Source organism: Hemicordylus capensis, chromosome 4, assembly GCF_027244095.1.
Source record: "Hemicordylus capensis ecotype Gifberg chromosome 4, rHemCap1.1.pri, whole genome shotgun sequence".
In the NCBI taxonomy this organism is placed as follows: domain Eukaryota; kingdom Metazoa; phylum Chordata; class Lepidosauria; order Squamata; family Cordylidae; genus Hemicordylus; species Hemicordylus capensis.
Genome location: NC_069660.1, coordinates 287716104 through 287739568, shown reverse-complemented (window position 1 = coordinate 287739568; position 23465 = coordinate 287716104). Strand labels below are relative to the sequence as shown.

The window sequence follows — 23465 nt, the reverse complement described above, 5'->3', positions numbered from 1 at the left end:
AGAGACTATAAATCTCAGGAGTGCCCCCCCACACCATTTCTGGGACTGCGGGGGGGGGGGAGTTTTAAAAGTCCTTTTTAAAGTTGAGCCACAGAATATGACTGCTTACTGCTTCATGGTGGGGAGCTAAGAGAAAGACTTGAGCCTTCTGGTCCCAGTGAGTAATTCAAAGGGTGGGAGGCAAGAGGGGGGCAAACTTTGCTTTGAGCTGCCAGTTTTCCCTCCAAGGCATGCACATGTGCATGCACTCACAAGTTTTTTTGATGTCTGCTTGGTTAATTTTAGATCCCACTCAGGTTGAATCCGGAAGGTCCTACTCTGGATGCACATGTGCACACACTGCCTTGATACTGCCACCCAGAGCAAAACTCATTCCGCACAGAGATGGAAAAGAATTAGAGGGACCACTCCTGCCAAAGCATTCAGCTCAAAGTGAAATGGGCTCCCTTAAAGGGGGCCAAGGTAAACTTCTGAAGTTCTGAAGTGGTCCCCAAAGTGAAACAGCCACACTTTGTACAGACCTAGAAACAATGCCACGAGTCCTCCATCTCTGTGAGGCCTATATGGTTTGTCTGATTTAGTCTTCTAAATCAGCATCTCTGTTTCTTTTCTAGGAAAACTGTCTCTGGAAGAGTTTATCCGAGGAGCCAAGAGTGATCCGTCCATCGTCCGCCTCCTTCAGTGTGATCCCAGCAGCGCTGGGCAATTCTAAAGCAGTTGCTTGGATTATTTTGTGTCTCTGTTTTCATTTATTTTCTCTTTTTGCCAAACAACGTTCATGGTGGTGTTGCCTCTGTATGGCCACTATGCCTTCTTTTGTGGCATCTTTAGCTCTCTTTGTGGCAGATCAGTTAGCGGTTGTGCTAAACGCTCTCCCAAACTCATCCTGGATGCAGAGAGTGCCGTTTGCATGACAATGTCAGTTTTCCAATCGTTGCAAAGACCTGCAGCCTCATCCTAAATATGTTTACCCAGGAGTAAATCCCACTGAGTTTAACAGGATGCATGCATGCTAGGACTGAAGCCTTAAGTTTTGTTACGTTCGTCAATTCCAGACTCCAGCAGGAAGAGACAAGGGGCATGAACCCTGTTCCAAAGCTCAGTCAGGTCTGATGCACATGTGGAAACAAAGCACAAGAAATGTCTACCACATTCATTTCAATAGCAGGGAATGCTGAAGAGCATCCCTTGACATTGCAGTGAATGAAGAAGCCCCTGCTCACACGGAGCTTCATGTGCACACCAGCGATGCTGGGTTAGAGCACTTATATCTGTATCCCTCTCAGACCTAGTTAGTTTTGACACCAACATTTCTCTGTCTCCATGTTATGCTAGAGGTAGACTGCCATGGCTCTCTGGTAGACTCTTGCTCATCTCTAATCACATTATCTCTGTGGCCGCTGTACAGTGGTAGGCGTGCACCTGCCTAGAGCCAATTTCAGCCCTTGACTCTTAGTACAGCAACCAAAAGGTATATGAGACATGTGCACAAACCCTAAGACAGCCTCAGCATTCTGTGCCTGGTAGGTCTGAAATCTGTTGTTCTGATAGTTGAAGAATTCGCCCGCCTTAGTCTGGATCCAACTTGCAGTCCGAGGGACTACAGTCACCATGAGTACAAACTGAACCCATGCAAAATTTCATTTTTTAAGTGAGTGATGGTAGAAGGCAGGACCAAGAGGTGGTGGTAGGCATTGGTTACTAGCCAATAGTGATTTATCACTTTCACAGCTGCACACACGTCACCCACCCATGAGGTCATCATAGCATTGTGATGCTCTAAGTGCTTCTGTAAGGTGAACAGGAGGAGAACAAGGATGTTACCAGGATATCACTTTTTAAACAAGGATATCTGAGTGAGGAGGGGGAAGGGGAAGAGAACGTCAAACGGAAGTTGTAAAAGACCTTTTCCTTATGACCTGTTCCTGTATTGGATCAGAAAAGACAATCGTATGTGCTGCAAACTGGCTTAAGGAAATCAAACATAAGGGCAATGTATGTTTTAAGGAGTCACTGGTCTGATGATAACAAAGCAGCTCCTATATCTTGAAGCCCCATCTCCTTGAAGAACATGGTAGAACAAGAACATGGTGGAGTTTGATGGCTGAATGACAGAGAATGGTTTGGGGAGGTGTGTTTTTCCTCCTCATGTGAAGGTGGCACATTTGCAGGGGACGAATCAGTAAGAAGGAACTGGGGCTACTTCTGGTGTGGTGGAGCCTACTGCTGGAAAAACAGTGGAAGAGGCCAAAGAGGGTATTTGCAGGGGTGAAAGGGTTAAACATCCTTCGTACCTACTATATATGAACATATGAAACGTCTTTATATCAAGTCAGGCCATTGGTCCATCTAGCTCAGTATTTTCTACACTGATTGGCGGCTGCTCTTCAGGTGTTCAGGTTTTCCCTGCTTTCTCTAGAGGTACCAGGGCTTGGAACTGGGACCCTCTGCATGTAAAGCAGATGTTCTGTGGCCAGCTAAGCTACAGCCCTTCACCTCGCCTATTCTCTCCTGCAGGTAGAGTTATGAGAGAAGCACAGTGGTTGTGGGGGAATTCTGTGTTTGCGTTGCAAAATTTAAATTGTAGTTCTGCCCGGAGGGTGGGGGGGAGGTCACTGTGGAAGAAAAGAATCAGGGAGTCACTTCAGCTCAGGCACTTATAACACTGCACAATTTAAGCTGCTGGCACAGAAGGAAGCATGCTGATCTGGGGTGTGGTTTGGTTTGAGGAGGAGGAAAGGGCCCCCATGAGGTGGCTTTTTCTCCTCAGGTTTCATGTAGCCAAGTGGTCTTGTTAAAATGACTTGTTTCGTGGTTAACGTGTTTCAGGGCAAAGTATAATATGATCTTGCCCTGTGGTTGCATTTGCATAATACCCTCTAAATCACACTTCAGAAGTGGCCATGTGAATCGGCTGGGAAACAATCTTCGTCCTGAATGGTCTACACCTGAGTCTGCAGGGATTTTGAAGGGGTCACAGAGGGAACCATCCAATAATGGTCGAGAGAACAAATGGTTGAATTCAGGCTTCTAGGTCTCTACTGAATACCGAAATAGTACCATTCTCTCTCTCTCTCTCTCTCTCTCTCTCTCTCTCTCTCTCTCTCTCTCTCTCTCTCACACACACACACACACACACACACACACACACACACACACACACACACACACACTTTTAAAAAAATATACAGAAAAAGCTATAGGAGAATGAATGTTTTATCCTTTTGGCCTCAAAACAACTGCCTCCCCCACCCTTTCAAACTTCTTGCTACGAACCTCAGATAGTTGGATGGAGGAGGCTGGGATCAAAGTAGGGAGCACAGCCAAGTTTCCTGAACAAAAATGCCACCTTGCTCTATAAGTATCTGGATAGGAGGCATTTGCTGAATCGATTCCAATTCGGAATCGGAACTAAGGAATGAGCCGATGGAATGGCGCTGTTTGTGTATCGAAACATACAAAGGTCTGCCCAGGAATTGCATGTGAACGTCTGTGCCAATTGGGGATGGCGTGTCCTGTTCTGGTGTAAGGAAAGAGCTCCAAGGGAAGAGAGAGGCATTTTGAGGGTAAGGGTGGGAGGAACTGGCAGTAAGCTACATCTTATGGCCACTTTGGGGGATTTAGTCAGCACAAGGAGTCGAGGTGGCGGCGACAGCGATGCTTTTTCCTTCCAACACCTTCATTTGCTTAGCTAGGAAAAACAACCAGAGAGCACAGGAACATAGAAAGCTGCTTTCCACCCAGGGGTGTAGCTAGGGGAAAGGGGGCCCATGTTCACCCCTCTCCCCAGCAGCCCCTCGGAGTGAGGGAGATAATGAAGAAAATGAGGGGTGGGTCTGGAGGGGCCCGGGTTCTTTGAACCCCTCTGCTCTATTATAGCTCCACCCTGCTTCTACCCAGTCAGACCTTTGGTCCATCAGTACTGTCTACACCAGACCTGCACAGCTTCGGCTCTCCTGTGGATGTCGGACTACAATTCCCATTATTCCTGACTACTGGCCACTGGGGGTGGGGGGGGTGGGATTGTGGGAGTTGTAGACCAAAAACAGCTGGAGAGCTGAAGTGGTGCAGCCCTGGTCCACACTGACTCCTAGGTTTCAAGCAAGAGTCTCTCCCAGCCCTATATGGAGATGGCAGGGACTGAACTTGGGGCCTTCTGCATGCAAGGCAGATGCTCTGCCACTGAATTAGGGCCCCATTCCCAGAGAACCCAGAGCGATGAGCCCTTGTGCCTGGGGGTCCCCATTAGAGATGGTGCTGGTGAGGGTCAGGGAGATGCTCAGCTCTGCCTAGAAACATTCAAAATCAGATTGCTAAACAGCAGTGCATTTTAAGAACTTTGCCGTGGTCCCCCCTTTTTAAAAAGTACAGCATAATCACCACTGCAGTGGCCTGGACATGTGGCATCCCACTCCCCTCTTTTTTAAAAAACTGAAGACATCCATGCCTCTGACCTCCATACCTAGAAAGGGACCCATGTCCTTGCTTATAACCATGGCTACTCAGTGGGGTGGCTGAGATGCAATGCCAAAGTCAGTTGACTCAAAAGGAAATGCAATGGCTTGGCTGCTAAGGCTTCCGAGTGGGCCACTCAGAAGTGAGACGGCCATTCAAAAAGCTACTCCCTGTTTGTACAACCTCCTCTTCCCCCTTCCCATCATGCTCTCTGTTTTAATTGGTTTCTTCTGGATCTACAGCAACCACAGTTTGCCGTTAGAAATGTTTAAGTGAGGAAGATCAGTTAGTGCTGCTGCTACTGCTGCTATCATTACACAATCTAACTAGAGAACAAAGAGGGACGGGGAGGAAAACTCTTAAGCAAAATGTCTAACTCTGGTGGCTGCGGAGGGATGAGCCACAGGCATGCACAGTGGTAGCCCCAGACATGTGGGCTTCTCATTCACCAGCTTGGGGAACCCAGCAAATGAGCAGCTCATGTTCCTAGGGTTAACACCGTGGCAGGGCAAGGTGAGAGGGAGACGAGTAGGGTGAGAAGAAGGCAAACAAGCCACATCTGTAGCTCATTTTCCTCCTCCACCACCACCACCCTGCTCCACCCCTATTGGCCGATATCTAGCTAAATATTTACTGGTTGATAGTGAATGTTTTGTGACATATAGGTGGCAGACCATGCCCCAAAATAGACACCCAAGGGCAGTGGCTTGCCTACCACGCAGTCTGCTGTTGTTTTAAGTGGGATGCACACACGCTGTCCCCACCTCCATAAGAACATAAGAATAGCCCTGCTCAATCAGGCCCAAGATGTATCTAGGCCAGCATCCTGGTGAGAAGCCCACAAGCAGGAGTTGAGGGCATGGCCTCTCTCCTGCTGTTGCTCGCCTGCAACTGGTATGCAGAGGCATCTTGCCTCAGAGGCTGGAGGTGGCCTATAACCCTCAGACTAGTAGCCATTGATAGACCTGTCCTCCATGAATTTCCTCCACAACCAGCTCCCCCATGGTTTGCACAGTGTGTGCACATCTTGCTCAGAACAGCAATCTGTAAGTTGGTGTATTTTGGACTGTGTGGTATGTAAGCCAGTAGATTTTGCTCTGAATAAGACTGGTCTACTTTCCTGGGTCCATATAGTTCACTATTCTGTTCCCAGCAGCTAGGAACCAGATGCAGAGCTTTGGACGTTCCAAGCAGGTTTTGAAAATGTTGGCTTTATCCTGTTTATTCCCAGCATCTAGTATTGAGTGGTATATTACTTCTGAATATGGAGGCTTCATTTAGTCAACATAGCTGTTGAAAGATGAGGAATTTGGCGAATCGCCATGTATAAAACCATCTAAGCTAGAAGGCATGTCAACCTCTTGCAGCTGCAGTGAATTTCATGAGTTAATTGCACAATGTATGAAGAACTTTCTTTTTGTCCCTGCAGACCCTACTGAATCAATAAATACAACTGAATTCTATTATTGTGAGAGAGGAGGGAAAGAATTCCCTTTCTCTGCACTGTTTGTAATTTTATACATCTCCATCATGTCTCCCCAGAAAGCATCAGTGAGCCCCAAATGCAGTGGCCGACATCCTGAGTAGCAAAGCACGAGGACAACAGGAAAAGCACCAGAATTTCTGAAATGTTCCACTCACTCCACTCAGCTCAGCAGTGTGAACAAATTTTGACAACTTCCCCTTTCCAAGAAAGTGCTCTGTGCCACCTAAAAATATCTCCCTGATGTTCATCTAGCCCTTAGGGACATATATTTGGGTGAAACAGAGGGCTTCAGGGGAAAGGGAGGTAACGGAATTCCTCCCCCCCACACACTAGTGGTCATGCAGTATTAGTCTGGAATTTTTCAGCAGCCCTGGTGCTACACCTGTGCTTCTCCCATTGCTTCATTAATCAGGATGTCAGCCAGTGGCCCCAATCCAGTGATCGCTGGTCATGCTTCATCCTGCTGCCTGACGTTCTGCGCAAAAGTATATCAGTAACATGACATTTGCACAGTTTGCATTACACCGTTGGAAATAATGGGCTTACTCTTGTGTGACACAAACTGCATTACTAGACTGACACGGTAGGTCAGCCACTGAAATAAATGAGATTTCCTTTTTGTCTTGACTAACTAGCCTCATCCCTTTCAACGGTCTTGAGCAGGACTAACTTGTTTTATGTTAGGGCCTTTAGCTTTTCCGTGTAAGGAAAACGGTTCAGGCTTTTGATCATTTAGTTCTGAATCTTTTCCTGTGCTGTCGTATCCTTTTTGAGATGGGTTGGCCAGAACTGTAACACTGTATTCTAAAAGTCACTGCACAACTCATATATGAAGCAATATGAAGTATCAGCATGATGAATGCTGTGATCCGTTGAGAACTGCAAGTAGGTGTACGGAACCAGCGGGGGCTAGTTCAGCGGCGGGGGTGGTGGCTTTAAGGACAGGGGAGGATGCACTTACCCCCCATCATGTTTTCCCTGAAATACTAGCTGTGACTGCGCATGACGCATGCATGCACCTGACATGTGTGAGTGTGAAGTGCATGCTCAAGCATGCAACACTCACAGTCGCAGCTAGTACTTCCAGTTACATCCGGTAAATGTTGGAATGGGGTGGCAGGGAGGTACGCATGCAGCCACCCCGATGGGCTTTTAGGGAATCGCATGCTGGTGGGGGGAAACACAGGGGGGCTAAGTGCATCCTCCCCCACCCTTAAAGCCATCCCACCCACCCCCCGCCATTGAACCTTCGAGCCGGCCAGGGTTCGAACTGGTTCGGAGGCCCATTAAAAGTGCCTCTGAACCGGTTCATGCACATCCCTAACTGCAAGTGTGCAGCCTTCATTTGTGAATGGAGCTTGTGCAAAGATGCCCACAGTGCTTGGTGAATTGAGCCCATTAATTATTTAAAACTTGAGAAAGCAAAGCAAAATCAGTGGCAATGCAGAGCAAAATAAGACAGACCATCAAGTACATGTCCCCAATGACCAATTGCTCTCCCAATCAATTCCAACTTGAAATGTACACACCCACACCGACAAATGATATTGGTATTTATTTCCGGATAAATGGCTTGCATGAGGCAATATGCAAACATCAATTATGTACAGACATCATTAGCATTGTTCTGTAATTATTACAGTCACTGGGAAATCCTATCATTTAAAATCCCCATTTCAAGTGGCTTGAAACATAGGAATTATACCATTTAGAGAAACCATTTAGACAGATGTCACAGCCTTTGATATGAATTGAAGGTGTCCTAATTTTTAAAAATCGTTTTCTTAATAGACAGAAAATGATTATTATAAAGTAGACATCTTCAGTTTTCTGAGTTTAAGATAAATAAGATGGCCATGCCAAATCAAAGTGGGATTTTGGCCCTGTCATCTTGATAAACTTTGGAGAGATGTTTTTGCCTTTCAGTCAAAAGGCTGATTTTACATATATTACTTGGCATAATCTTTTCATCTGTCTGCCTGTGTATTCTCTCATGTTTGGTGAATCCCACCAGCAAAGAAGTTGCTAAATCTCACCTGTTTAAGCATTAGGGCTACAATATTGAGGATCAGCTTGTTACTTCAGAAGTCCAAAACAGCCTACAGGCTGCTCTGGACAGTGCATTCCCCCCGCCCTGGTTGTATTGGCTGACATACTGTGCAAGGGTGTGTCAGCCCAGTAAAGCTGGCAGTCCAGTAAAGCAAGTTGTTCAAACTGCACAAATGTATTTATTTAACGCATTTTAAAATTGTGCAAATGTTACACAAGAATAAACCCATTATTTCTAATGGTCTTAGTCTTGTGTGAAATCATTTTATAGTTTTTGCATGTATGCGACTTGTATGCACGCAACATTACTGGGTTGGATGTATTCTTGTGTGGGATGTCAGCCCCCGTCTCATAGAACTCACTAAGCCCATTCACATGTTAAGTTCAACACTCGTACAACAAGTGTACAGTGTACACAGGTACAGATCTGTACACAGATACAGTCATTCACATGTTATGCTGAACACAGGTACAAAAGTACACTTGCTATCTGCACCATGCATTTGGATGGCCTGTTTCCAGGTTTACTTTTTAAATGAACATAGGTATAGTTATTCACACAAACACATATACGAGTGTACAGACATTTGTACGTTCGTACAACATAATGTCTGAATCGGGCTACTGAGGCCATTACATAGTGAATTTCCCTGTCCCCGTCAGAGAATATCATTGTGTGCTCACTATTTGGTCCCAGAGCACATGGTGAATTCTACCTGATGATTTCTGGGGGAGGGAGCAGGAGCAATTGGCCACAGGAATCCTCGTCCTTATAGTATCCCCACGGTCATTTATCTGTAAACTTCCAGTATGGGGATTGACTCACTACCCACCCAGAGGCCAGATTCTTGGGTTGCACACAGCGTATTCCCTGCAGCACCATGTGGGCCCTAGCAAGAGCTTGCTGGACCCTCGGTGGTCCACACTCAGTTTTAGGTAGATTGTTCACAAATGGCATGTTAGCCTCTCCCAGTGTCAATTGTTCCATTAAAACTGGTTGAAAACTGCCTCGTATCTTTGCACTTCAAGGTAGTCCCCAAGATGTTACTTTCTTTAAGGTGATCAGCTCCTTATGGCAAATGTGGTAGATGCTCCCACCAGCAACATGGTTGGGGCCACAGGGTGAGTAAAAACGGCAGAGGCTTCAACTTTCCAGGAGAGTCCCACTTTTTGGTTCTTATTTTTGCCTGTTGGGGATCCCTTGTCCAGTTTTGTCATAGGGTTGCTGGAGTTGCCATTTTTCAGGATCCAGCTCCCTTCTCAGAGTCCCTAGAACTTAAATCTCCAAGGGGGTGGGTGGATGCATTGTGTCTCTAATGCAACTTCATGAAAATGGGGGCACACTAGGTTGTGCACAGAATATGCAGGTGGTATCCAGTCTTCAGCAATGTCAAATAGTGGATGGGAACATGCGCATCTGGAGGACTGGGGGGCAAAGCCAGAAATCCCATACCCCCATCCCTGGGAGTCTGCCCCATTGAATTTAATGGGGGCTGGCTTGATTGGCTTGATCGGCAGTGGGAGGAGAAACTGCCCAAGGATAGGTGGGGCTTGAGTGGTAACCCTTGGTACAAGAATTGGTCGTTGTAAGTGTATCCCTATTTTCACCTGCAACATGTAGGAGGGCATGGCCTTGGCCCATCTGCGTTGGTAATCTGGAATAACATGTTCTGCATGCACTTTTTTTGCCCGCGTTCAAATGCTCGTAGTCAGAATTGTACGCCACCTGGGTTGCTTGGCCATGGCCCTACCCTTTCACAGGCATATCTCTATTTTCAGAGGTGGAATGTTGGGAGGGTATGAAATGGTGTTTTGCCAGTGTGGATGGAGAAGCTCTTGATGGGGCACTCAACCTAGTGAGGACTAGACAATTTGGCCTAAGTTAGGAGTCCTTTGGCCCAAGTTATGAGTCACCTAGACCAGTTCCTTGTCTGCTTTAGATCTATAGAACCAGTCTTCGACAGCCGTAGCCTACAAGTGCTTAGGTGGAGAGAGGGTTTCCATTTGTTTGCTGGTGGAATTCACAAAGCATGATGCTTAAGCTGAATTATGTTACTAGTTATGCACTCACTGCTGCTATGTGATAGCCCCAGGTTGCACAACTTCAGCCCTCCAGCTGTTTTTGAACTACAGTTCCCATCATCCCTAGCCACAGCGGCCAGTCCTACTACGACTACTACTCTGAATATTTGTATACTGCTCTTCAACCAAGTTCTCAAAGTGGCTTACATAGAAATATATATAATACATAAACAAGATGGTTTCCCTGACCCCCAAAGGGCTCACAATCTAAAAAGAAACATAAATTAGACACCAGCAACAGACACTGGAAGGATGCTGTGCTGAGGTTGGTAGGGTCAGTTGCTCTCCTCCTGCTAAATATCACCATTTTAAAGGGTGTCTCTTTGCTCAGTTAGCAGGGGTTAGCAGTAGTTGAGGATTATGGGAGTTATAGTCCATCATCTGCAGGAAGGCTGAAGTTGTTCATCCTTGTGATAGCCCATTTCTGGACAGTTTTCGTGTTATGGGGGAAAGCCATTAAGATTCAGGTTTACTTAAGAATAATTTAAAATTAGTAGTTTCCACCTTAGGCGATCACTGCAAACTTGAAAATAAAAAGTGACTTGACTAGCATTCGAAGCCTTTAGCTGAGGTCACACAAGGCCATGCCCACAGCAAGTTCTTTCCTTGAAAGTAACCAGATGTGCTCCAAGCGTTTAAAACGTTTCCTATTGTTTAAGCAGCTGTGTTCACCCATTTTTTGCAGTAATGCTTGGAGAATCTTTTGGCACCGAGCCTAGTTAGTTTAGGGACACTGTGTGTGGTTCCTTCTTTGCTTGTTTAAAACCAGAATAGAAGCCATTCTTATATTAAAATGTTAAAAAAAAACAAAAACCCAGGCTATTAGGATGCAAAAATGTAAGCCTAGAAACAGCTGCAAGGGACAGAAATAGATGGAGAAGCTGGTGTGCATATCCAGGTTTTGCAGCCTAGTCCTGTACATCAGGAGTTCTCAGACTTGGGTCCCTAGGGCACTTTCCAGATTACACACTACAACAGTGTCACTATGTACCTGTTAAGTGTGGTTCCGTACTGCCTGTGTTTCGACATCACAGTCCCTGCACTGTCAGCAAGGTGCCGTTTACATTTCCGATGCCTTCTTTCGGGTTTTATCTTTGCATTACAGTGCTACAATGTCGCAGGAGGGAGGGATAGCTGTATTTTCCCATTGTAGGAGGTTTGCGCAAGCTAGAAAAGACTGCTCTCCCTGCTGGTGGCTTTGCACAATACCCTTAATTTACGATTTCAATACGATCCTGCCAAGCCGAAGCAAATTACCCCTGTTGTAGCATGCGATCTGGAAAGTGCCCCGGTATTGTTGGGCTACAAATCTCATCATCCCCAAGGATAATGGGAATGATATCCAGCAACATCTGGGAACCCAGGTTAGATAACCCCTGGTATACATGTTTATTTAGAAGTAAATCCTCTGGCTGACATCCTGACTAAATTACTCAACGGGATGAGTAATCCTTTAGAGCAGGCCTGTTCTTTAGAACTTCGGCCCTCCTGCAGAGGTTGGCCTACAACTCCTATAATCCCTGGCTCCAGGCCACTGTGGCTGGGGTTTATGGGAGTTGTAGTCTAAAAACAGCTGGGGGGGCCAAAGTTGAGCAGGCCTGCTTTAGAGTAACTCCTCAGAAGTACTACTGAGTAACATAGTCTGGATGCCAGCCACCAGACTCCAGGGAACTTGCTCCCAGTTAAGTGTGCCTCAAACTGCAACTAAGGAACAACACTGGTTCCACAAAACCAGGGACACAGCTGACAAAAGAGTGTCGTTATCCATTTTTAAAAAATCGAGCATGTAACAGTGGTAGCAAGCAAGTTTTCAAGCTGCACCGTCTCTTTCTCACACTGAATGATGGGGGGTTTTCTTTAAAGGGGTGGAAAGAGATTTCCTTTACGCATCTATAGATGGGTGTTTAATTAGCTATGTCTGCAGCCTTTGAAATATCAAGATGAAGTGAACTGAGACAAGTACTTAGGTTATAAAGAAGCAGCCATGCCGGAGCATTTTCAGGTTAACAAAGATGTCTCTCACAGCCAAGCAGTAAATGAAGAATGCAGAAGTCGAGCATGTCTGTAGCTCAGCCTTGCAAATAAATCCACCAAAATTACTAGCTGTGGTGTTAAGGAAGAGACACACACCACTGTGACCTTCAGACTCTGTGTCAGGCTAGGGACTATGATGGATCAGAGCTCTGTGATCACTCTACAAAAACATGGTTACTGGTCTGCTTGTCCACATATCCCTGTTAGTCAATTGTGGGCATGGAAAGAAGGAAGGGAAAGGAAAAGGAAAGGAAAGGTTCTCCCCTTTCCCAACTGGGTCACGGGGCATAATGTTGACTAACCACATGGAATCAGGTGACTGTCTTACAAACATGTCGGGCCTCCGTCAACATATGGGTCTTACAGAACTCTTTGAAAGCAAAGGAAGCAAAGTTAAGGCCCAATGATGGTGCTCATGTGTTTATTTAAAACCTAAATAGCTGCTGCATTGGACCCTAATCTTGATCAGAACCATGGAATGATGGAACTTTAACCCTTTGCTCTGATCCAGATGGTGTGTGTTGTGTGTGTGTGCCCGCCCAGTTACAGCTGCTATTTGCCTCAGGAGGGAAGCTCCTGTTGACACCAGCAGGTTCACAGGTTCAATTGTAGTTCATATCAAATGAAAGGCTTGGATCCTGACTACCACTCACAGACTGCTGCTCATGGAATGTGGCCTCCTTGTTCCAGCCTTCCTGCTGCAGTTCCCTGCCCTCCATCCCAAAAGCCACTGTTGGGTTGGGTTGGGGCACTACCCAGAATAGTGCAGGTACACTGGGGCTATTATTATGGGGATTAAAATCCTCTTCCGGCAGATTTTCTCAAACAAATGCTGCATCATTGCAGCAGCTCCAGTCTTCTGCTTGTAAGTAAAAGGTCTGTGGGGAGGAGGTTGATGAAGTTGGTGTTTTGCGGGGTTTGGTGGTTGGTGAAGTTGATGTTTTGCAGAAGTGACGTTGGAAGGTTTGCGGGGAGCAGGTTGGTGACGTGGATCCAACAGGATCTGAATCAGCTAGTGCTTCTATTCGGGTTGAATTGGGCTGAATCCATCCAAAGCGACCTGCTCTGCTTCAGTTCTGTGTACTGGCTCAAAGCTTCACAAACCTTTAATCAGCACTATTATTTTTTTTTTATGGAGGCTACACACATGCAGTGCTGCTGCCGCTGCTGCATGCATGTGAATGACATCTTCACTATACTATTCTTCAAGGTATGTTTGCAATGAAGGTATTTGAATAGTCTTTTAAAATGGCCCTCAGCTGAATTCAATGTGACAGGTTTTTTAAATTGAAGAGAACAGAAAGCTTGCTTATACAACAGCCCTTAATGCGTTGCTTTAACATATTCACATGAAAACCCATTCTACAAAAGCAAGTGGAATTCATGTGGATCCGGGAAGCCAATTTTGTTCCCAACAAGCAATGACTTCTATGGTCACCAAGAAGTTTCCCACACAAGGCTTTTCAAGCCCTTCAGCTCGTATCTCCTCCGGAATGGAGGTGGTGCGTTCACATATTGGACAGATTTACCCCAGAGTCCCTGTGAGCAATCAGGGAGCACTGCACACACAATTCAGGTTTTTCACTGCCCGTTAGAGTGTCGCTCGATACTCGATTTATATCCATGGTATATAAAACATCAACTTTTTGCATTGGGTTTTGGGGATCATTTTGAGTTTGCAGTAAAGCCTCCCAGAAAACTCATGGTAAAGCCTGTTGTGTGGAGAACTCCCATATGAGGGGGATGCATTCAGGCAAGCTAATAAATATGTGGTTTTATGCATGCTCTATAGCAGAGGTGCCACCCAAACGTAGGTCCCCCGGTGTTCTTGAACTACAGTTCTCATCATCACTGAAGGCCATTGTGGCTGGCTGGGAATTGTAGTCCAACAATATCTGAGACCCCAAGGTTGGGAACAGTAGATTCCAAGGGACAGATGCACATTCTCTGCAGGAATCAACATGAAATATGTATAGACAGCAATGCATGCATTCAACGAGAAACACACATATAGGATCATCTCAGGTTGCAATGGGTTTTACATTGTTTCCTGCTCATGGGTATCTGGATAAGCTAAGGGAAAGCATTTTAGCACTTACCTGACACCATCCTTGTGCCACTGTTTCAGGGCTGACAAATAGCTCTTCCTAACTCAAAAGCTTGCATACTTCATACTGACCAGATGGGAATAACTGGAACGCTGTGAACATGGGAGAGGATCTTCACTCCAGCATCAGATCAATGCATCTCCCTTAGTGGCTGTCTCAGAGAAAGGGATCCAAAGATTTAAAGACAGAGGGAGTATTTTCTTACCCTTACAACCCCAAACTGGGGAGGTTTCTTGGCTGATGAAAATATTGCATTCCTCGCTGACTTCTTCATTCCTTACCCTGCTGGCACTCCAGTTGTGTTCCTTCTTTTTAACTAGTGGGACATAACTGTGAGACATTTTAGACCCCTGTAATTTGATGAGACCTAGTCCATATCTATCATTCACACCAAAGCAACTGGCCCACTGCTTCGTCTTCGCTGAAGAGTGACCAGAGATGCCACTAGCCCTATCCCATGGCTCTTCACATTCAGGTAACCTTGCTGCATTTGTGGCAAAGCTAGCAAAGTGTGCTCATGGATTCTCTCTCTCTCTCTCTCTCTCTCTCTCTCTCTCTCTCTCTCTCTCTCTCTCTCTCTCTCTCTCTCTCTCCCCCCACTTATGAACCAGATCAGTGAGATCCAGCACTTGCAGGTGAAATCTCAAACAATCCCTGCATGTTCATGTTTGTGCACACACACTCTCTCTCTCTCTCTCACACACTCCTAAAGACAATTCACACTCTTGACTTTATCCACATGTCTGCACTTTAGTCTTTCATAAGTTAATGTGAAATCCAGAATGCTGAAGGCAAATACACTCCAGGCCTGTCTCTGTAGCATGTTGTTAGTCTTTTGGAATTGCTGGTGTCTAACTATGATGAAGTGATGTTCAAGCTGTTCTTTGTTAGTCTGAGGGACATGCATGCTGAACTCATTCTCAGTATTGGAGAAGGCAAATCACGACAAGTGAAACCACAGAGCTGCTTATGGACCGAGGACTGAATTCAGGGTAGTGGACAGGCTGATTCACAGGTTGCAGCAAAAAGAATTTCCACTACCATTGGGGATGGAAATACACACACACACACACAAACCCACCCCACTGGCCCCAGTCCAGAGAAAGCTGGTTAGAATTAAACTGAACTGAAATCAATGGGACAATAAGCAAGTCCTGAGTGGCTTACTCAATGTGTTGCGAGTGCAAAACACCTGCTCCTGATCAGGGCCACCATGTGATGCCAACAAGAGCCACATCTCATGCCTCACATCTGAAATAGCACAGCGAACAAGCCCAGCATCCATTTGCACATTGACAGTCAGTGGGTGGCACGATTTCCCATCCAGCTAAGGCATCCACATGTAGAGGTTGCTTCCTGGCAGTCTTCCCTCTAACATGGTTTCCCAGATGTTGTTGACTACAACTCCCAGAATCCTCCGTTGCAATGACATTGGCTTGGGGATTCTGGGAGTTGTAGTCAACAGCTAGGAAGCCCTGTTAGAGGGAACACTGATTCTGGGAGTATTTCCCTTGGCTCAGGGCAAAGTATATGTAGGTTTTAACGGCTTAGCATGATGGGTAAAAACGGGTTCTCAAACTTGGCTTCCTGAACTTTTATTGGACTACATCTCCCATCATCCCCACCCACAATGGCCATGAAGTCCAAAAACATCCGGGGTTCCAAATTTGAGAACCCCTGTATTAAAGCAAACTTGTAGAACAAAACCATTGAATTCCGGGGAAGAGCAGAGCAGATGTGATGGAGAGCAGTCAACCCTCTGTTCCAAAGCATGGCCACTGTAATGTCCTTTTCTACGCTTTTTATTAGGACGTTTCTAGAGTTCTTGGTGTGAAAGGAACAAACTTTTCTTATACTGACAAAAGTACCTGTATTTATTATTCCAAGAATGACTTTTATCTGTACCAATGATGGTTTCCTGTTGGTTGAGACCTTCTTTTCTCCTGTATGTATGCTATGCAGATTCTGTGAAAGTCTTACCAGTGTTGGTTTGCATTTTTAAGACAGTGCTGACGTGATCACAGTGCATGTTAGTAGTGGCAACTTTGTTGTACCATGTAAGGATATAAACTACTTAAAACTGAATTCTTATATTAGTGTTTGGCTTGTAGAAACAGTACCAAGACTTGCATGTTCATGGACATTAAAGTGACCCCTCCCCCTTTGCTAGTTGCACAATAATGCAATTGTTTTGGGTTGTATAGGAAATGTGCATTCCTTGTTTGTTTTTCAATTGGGATGATCTGTCTGGAAAGTAACTTTTTTGGTAATTATCTCGATTCAGTGCTGCTTTTTTTTTTTTTTAAACACACCTGCTCTTTGTTGCTTATAGTGTTCACTGTCAGGCCCAGTCAAAGATAATTTGATCCCCAAAATGTCAACTTCCATGGACAACCGGCCCCATAGTGTGCACAACTATTGCTTCATAATAAGCTATGAAGAGCCCTGCTTGGCCAGACCAAGGTCCATTTAGTCCAGCATCCTGTTTCCTCCAGTGGCCAATCAGAAGCCCTTCCCAACAACTGGCCTTCGGAGGTATACTGTCTCTGAACAGTATACCTCCACATAGTTCCACCCAGCCATCATGACAAGTTGTCGGTTACGAGTTGCTGGTGTTCACTCCAACATCTAGTATGTTCCGTGAGCACAATCCAGCCAGTGTGAAGCTCATTCAAGTCCTATTCATTTTCTGTTGGTGGAAGAGCATTTGGCTCTCACTGAAATGAATGTGACTGTGAACAGGCTTGAGAACTGCCACTTGCCGAGGAGTCCGTCAAAAGTAAGGATCTCCTGGCAACCAGGCAGGGAAACATTAATTACAAAGCTTAATTTTCTCTCTCTTGTATATCACAAATGATATGAAACAGTTATGTGTGGACAAGCACAGTAGGGGCACAAGTCGTTTTAGAGCCTGAAAAGAAAAAGATTGTGCTGTCGAGTCAGTGTCGACTCCTAGCAACTACAGAGCCATGTGGTTTTCCTGGTAGAATACAGGAGGGGTTTACCATTGACTTCTCCTGTGCAGTGTGAGACAATGCCTTTCAGCACCTTCCTATATTGCTGCTGCCCGATATAGGAGTTTCCCATATTCTGGGAAACACACCAGCAGGGATTCGAACCAACAGCCTCCTGCTCTCTAGGTGGGTTGCTTCGCCACTGAACCATTAGGTGGCACTTCAAAGCCCGAAGTGGGTGCCAAATGCCACACTACCCTATTTTTCTGGCGGCAGCCACAGAGGAGAGAGATGAAGCAGGAGAGGCAGGGAGGGCACAAGGGATTTCTGCCCATAGAGCTGAGCTAGAGTGGTGCTGCCCACAGAGTTGGGCTGGCTAGACTGGTGATGGCAGCTGAATTTACTGTCTGCATTGACTCACTTCATCTTGCTGCATGATAGGCTACCCCTGGACAGGCAAGTTAGTAGACACGTTTGTTAACAAGTAGCTTTTAGGGGTTTATTTGCAAGGCTGACTTAAATGTGCTTAACTCTGGTTGGATTTCACTCAGTTGTTGGGAAGACATTTACATCTATGAGTTGCATTGATGTGTTGCTCAGAGAAGAGGCTTTGTGGCTGTGTGATATAAATGGGACTATCCTCAACTTCAGTCTTCAACATTCAAGCCTAAGAATCAAAATTTCAAGGAAACCATCCATTCCATTAGCGTTACAAGGAGGAAATCTTAACTCTAAGAGGAGCAATCTGTGTGCACATGCTCAGAATTTATGTCTAGACATTTGGAGTGGGCCATTTGTTTATTGACCCAACTGTTTCTGCATTGGAATTGAACCCATTTTGGACAGTATGCCAAGGGTTCTCAAACTTGGGTATGCAGATGTTGCTGGACTACAACTGCCATCATCCTATCACTGTGGCCAAGGCCATTGTGACTGGGGATGATGGGTGCTGTAGTCCAACATATGGGGAACCTAGTTTGAGAACTTTTGCAGTGTACCATGACTAGGCAAAATGTATGTATCTTTAAAAATGTGAATACAGATTATAGTGTTTTATAACCATGTAATAAGCAGCAAAGGGTGTTGGTCTTTAAAAAGTTGTTTTGTGGCAATGTCTTTTTCAGTGCCAAACGTACAAAAGGTATTGTCTGAAGGAAGTAAGGATTTTTTTACTGTATTGCTGCTGAACAAATATTGTTTTTAAATGTTAGATTTTGAATAATTTTGTATTGTAAACTGTTTTGTGACATGGTGCTTTTTCATACTGGAATTACTGATTGCACCTGATTATTATTCTGTTTTCTTATATGAATACATAACCTCAAACAATCTTTATGAAAACCAGTGTATGACGAATATCCAAGGTTTGCAAAGATAAAATCTTTCATGAAGCCCCTCAATGTTCTTGCCTCCTAATAAATCTTCCGCTGCAGCCAGGTTTTCTGGAAAGTTCCATTGCATTGTTCTTGAGGGAAAACAGCCCATAATGAGGAGAGCCCGAGTTGCCTCATATTATTCTGACCTTGCCGATGGCAGTGCTGTCAGGATCCAATCAGATGATGAATGCATTGCACATGTTGTGCCTATACCTACTACTAACTCAGCTGTACCTACTAGTAACTCAGTTGGTGCAACCCTGTGGACATCTGGAGTATTGTGCCAATGTATTTGGCCACTGAATTGCTCAGTTAGAGTGCATGGGATATTTTTGTATGTGGATAATGCATGTACATTAGTGCAACCTATTTAGAAAATGCTTCCTTTAAAACTATGGGTGTTCATTGCTTTCCTTTGATCAATGGCTCATCGCTGCTGGCTTGCACTTTTGCGGGTGAAGACAGACAGAAAGGCTGTTGTTGTGATCCTCAATAGAGCCGGACAAGTGTCCTAGCCAAGCTCGGAAGCTGTGCGCTCTCCCGATTTTTGATCGTCTGCAAAGTAGGAGTGGGAGGAAGTGATCATGTGTGAGGCTTGCACCGGGTACAGCTGCTGAGTAGGACGGAGTCCTTGTACCAACTCAGCATGAACCTCACACATCATCACTTCCTCCTTCTCCTGCCTTGCTTTTCCCTCACAGATGATCAAAAATCAGGGGCACGCACAGCTCCCAAACTTCAGATGGAAACTTGTTCTACCCTATTGAGGATCTTGTGAACTGCCTTAGAGACTCTAAGAGGAGCTGTGTGCTCTCCCGATTTTTGATCGTCAAAAATCAATTTAGTTGGATCATTCACATAATCAAAAACTCTATTCTACCTGGGTTTGGGAGCTGTCTGTTTTTGTTCTTGGTTGTGTGGAAGCAAGCAAGGTAGGAGGAAATCCTGGGTAGCTTTTCCTCCTACCTTGCTTCTACACAATCACTTCTACCCAGGTTTTCTTCCTAACTTGCTTCCACACAACTGAAAATTGGGAGCACATACAGCTCCCAAACCTGGGTAGAACACAGTTTTTGATTGTATGAATGACCTCTAAGAGTAATAGTGGCGAGTTCTTTCCCTGCCTGTAGTGTGAATCTGGCTTCACTACTTGTGTTATAGGCAACTCCATCAGATTAAACACTACCTTGGCAATTTGTTTTCCATGACAAGGAGCTGTGTTAATCCCTGACACACATGCTTTGATGTATATAGAAGTTTGTGCTTCACTTTACCAAAAAGATTTCACAAACGTTTTTTCAAATGGTTGCAAAATTGTTCCAGGGATGGAGGAGGGGAGATGTTGGTGAGTACTAGCCAATAGCAGTTTCCCCCCAGTTTAAACTGAACCACACTGAAAACCCACACACATTTATCACCCCAGGACTAGGGATGTGCACGAACCTGTTCAGAGCCTCCGAACATGTTTGAACGACCGGTGGGTCGGCCGGTTCAAAAGCGGGGGGGGACCTTTACGGGCGGGGGAGTGTGCTTTGACCCCTCCTGCCATGTTTCCCCCACTGGCGCTGCACTCTAAAAGGGTCCAGTGGGGTGGCAGTGTACTACCCTGCCAACCTGCTCATGAACAGAGTACTTCTGGTCCAATGAGGGGACAGGGTGCCAGGGAGGTACACGGGCCGCTCCGCCAAACCATTTTAGAGTGCAGCGCCGGTGGGGGAAATGTGTTGGTGGTGTGTGTGTTGGGGGTGTGTGTAAGAGCACCCTCCCCACCCTTAAAGGTATTCCCCCGCCGTTCTGTGCACATCCCTACCCAGGACAGGAAAACATTTGCTTGGAGGGCATTGACAGTGCTATCAAACCTCCTCCACCGTTCCTAACATGTGATGACTCATAATTGTAATCAAGAAAGATTCATTATATGTGATGTGAGCAGTATTCCCTTTAAGGCGTGCACATGTGCACACACTCACATGTTTTTTGATGTCCGCTCAGTTAATTTTAGATGCTGCTCAGGTTGAATCAGGAAGGCCCCACTCTGAATGCAGGTGCGCTCACACTGCCTGGATACTGCCGCACAGAACAAAACTCTTTCTGCACACAGATGAAAAAGATTAGAGAGAACGCTGGATGTGAGTAACTAAAAGCATTGACAGTGAGTAAGTGAGAAGGTATAGAGGTTTTTGAACTGGGATTTTGCAAGCTTAAGGACCAAACTAGACAGGACAACTACCGGTATTGTCAGTTTGGTTTTTCAAATATAAATAGCAAGTGCAGAAGGGGAGGGACCCAGATTGGGACCACAAGGGAGGGAGGCTCCCCCCAGATTGCCCTCCCCTGACCCATGGCTGCCTCAGAAGCAAAGTTCCCATTGGTCCCCATGGTGCAGCAAATAGCAGCAGCAGGGAGGAACGAAGCAGGAGATGAGGTAGAGAGAGGATGACGGATTTCCAGCCAAATGTTGGGCAAGAAGGGTGCTGCCCATAAATGTTGGGCTGGCTAGACTAGAGATGTGAAGGCCTGGACAAAAACCAGAAACACCCCCCCCCCCCCTTTTTTTCCCCTGGGAGAAAAACCAGTCATTCCCCCTTTGAAAAAAATGGGGGAAAGCCTTTTTCCCATCCCTCCACCCCAGGCCTTCCCATCTCTAGGCTGGATTGCTGCCCACAGCAGTAAGATGTTGTTTACTGCAGCAGAAGTTGATTGGGGAAAGTGGTGGCTATATGCTAACAGATGCCCAGAGAGAGGAGGGAGGCTTTGGCGCTTTGCCCTCTCCACAGTCCTGATTTTGGCTCCTCCTCCCCCCCCCCCCTGCAGCTGCTCCTCAAGAAGAACTCCCATTGGTCATAATCGTGCAGGAAATAACAGCTGGGCAGGAGAGATGATCTGTAGTGGGGTTGTGGTGGGAATAAATGACTAGAACCCCTTTCTCCATGGTGACCTGCTGAGCTGTCTACCGGGACTGGTGCAGGCACTCATGCACAGATTACATTTTTAATGCATTTCCTGTCATGAACCAGCTTCACCCAAGCCTGTGAAGAAGAGCTTTCTTATCAAGAAAAATAAAAGTTCCCTTCTTTATAAAGTGTGACCTGTAAGTTGGAGCTTTCGCTTTAACCACAAAAACACAGCTAGACTTCTCTCATGGTGAATGTATTCCTTTTAAGACTCTGCCGCTTCTTCGGCTAATGTAGCATAGGAGGAAAGAGTATAAGCCGGAAGCTCCTCTCTGTTCAGCTTTAGCTGGGGGGGGGGGGCGGAGGGGGGGAGGCCTGGCCTCAGAAAGGCCTGCAGGGAACAAGCTCTCTCGGGGTCACTCCCAGCTGCTTTGAATGTTCTGTTTTCATTTGTTTAAAAGTCTCTAGCACAGTTGAAGGCATGGAAAAACCTGCAAAGAGTATTCTTGCCCCCCATAGCTTACTCACTAAACCTGCTTCCAGGTTCTAGTGGTCCAGCCAATGATTGCAGAGACCCTGGGATGATTGACAAGCACATGGGTAGCTGGCACGTCCTTGCAGTGGGTGGGACCCAAAGGTGCTTTGCATGAGCAGGAAAGCACTTCTGCTCATGCAAGGCGGCCTTCTTGCATTCTGTCCATGTCCCCGCTTCCACTCCAACCCCCCCACTCCAGCTCCCCTACGCCCCATCCTACAGCATGGAGGTTTAGCTGAGCCACAGCAGTGGACTTTCTGGCCACAAGGGGCTGCAGTGTGGCTGTGAGTTCCACTCCTGCTTCTCTGGATCCAGTCCATTAACACAATCGGACAGCTTTCAAAAAGACCCTCAAGACACACTTAGTCCCCCAAGCGTTTAATTAGGTTTGTAGAATTTGTGGATTGTTTTAAAGTTTTAATCCTTGTTTTAATTTATAATATTTTATAGTAAACCAACCAGAGATGTGCGTTTAGGGTGGTATGCAAATATGCGAAATAAAATAAAATTTTAAAAAATTGAAGAGCTATATTAAACATAGGTTCCCTGTATCAAGATTTGTAATCTTTGTTTCCCTCACCCTACCCCAACCTGCTGGCTAAAGTCTGCCTATAGCCTGATTGATCACACATCTAGTGGATGAAGACCAAGAGTGCATTCTCTAAGGCAACCTCTATCACGTGGGGGCTTGTGCAGGGATCGCCCATGCAGGAAATGCCTGTTTCTTCCGAGGAACAGGACTGCCAGATGCCTGCCTGCTTTCCCTCCTTTTCCTTTACTCAGTCGGCCAGCTTTCTAGGAGTAAGTACTTGCTAGGGCAAGGGGTGTTTACAGTAGTCACTAGAAAATGGCATCCTGCCAAAATTGATAGGCCGCCTTGTCAACACGGCCAGCTGGGGGATGCAGTGCTACTGCCACTAAAAGGTATGCAATGCATTGAGAACTAGAGACACTCTTACCTTTGGACTTCCAGGCTAAAGTCCAGGGACTCCACAACCCCTGGGAACCCCAAATCTTCTTTAGTCTGTCCTGGGTGGTTGCCCAGCAGAGCACGATGATGCTTAATTTGCAGGGGAGGGGGGTCTCCCCTCCAAAGGCCTTTACTCCCAGGCTGCAAAATTAACTAGGTGCCCCTCTGAGTGCATATGCAGAAGAACGGAGGAAGGGTAGAATGAAAGGGTCAGGCTTGTTGGGAATTCTCTCTGGTAAGAGATACCCTTCTATTTCAGCAAAGTACATAGAGGCAAAACACAGCGGAGTCTGCCCAGGCATGCATGTTTGCTGAGAGCCAAAAGAAACTTGGAGCCAGTTCATAGTTTCAAATCAATATAAGGAGTCTTTATTGGAGAACTCCATTCTACATAGGAAAGTGGAGAGATAGTATCTCTAATCTAGCTAGCTAGCTGGATGCAGTCAGATGCTGTCTGCATCTCTGTGCACACATGATGCAGAGAGAGAGGCAAAGTGTGTGTGATAGGGAGAAGAAGGAAGA

At 45.9% G+C, this 23465-nt stretch overlaps 1 protein-coding gene across 5 annotated transcripts in view; it reads left to right on the top strand.

The window, feature by feature from the left end:
* NCALD (neurocalcin delta) overlaps window positions 1–18605 on the top strand; it is a 238427-nt gene extending 219822 nt beyond the window's left edge. For all 5 annotated transcript variants that reach the window (XM_053243281.1, XM_053243279.1, XM_053243278.1 and 2 more), the window contains exon 4: window positions 615–18605. In XM_053243281.1, the coding sequence (XP_053099256.1) occupies window positions 615–712 (98 nt within the window). In that variant the 3' untranslated portion in view covers window positions 713–18605. The remainder of the gene's footprint in view (window positions 1–614) is intronic.
* Window positions 18606–23465: the final 4860 nt, after the last annotated feature.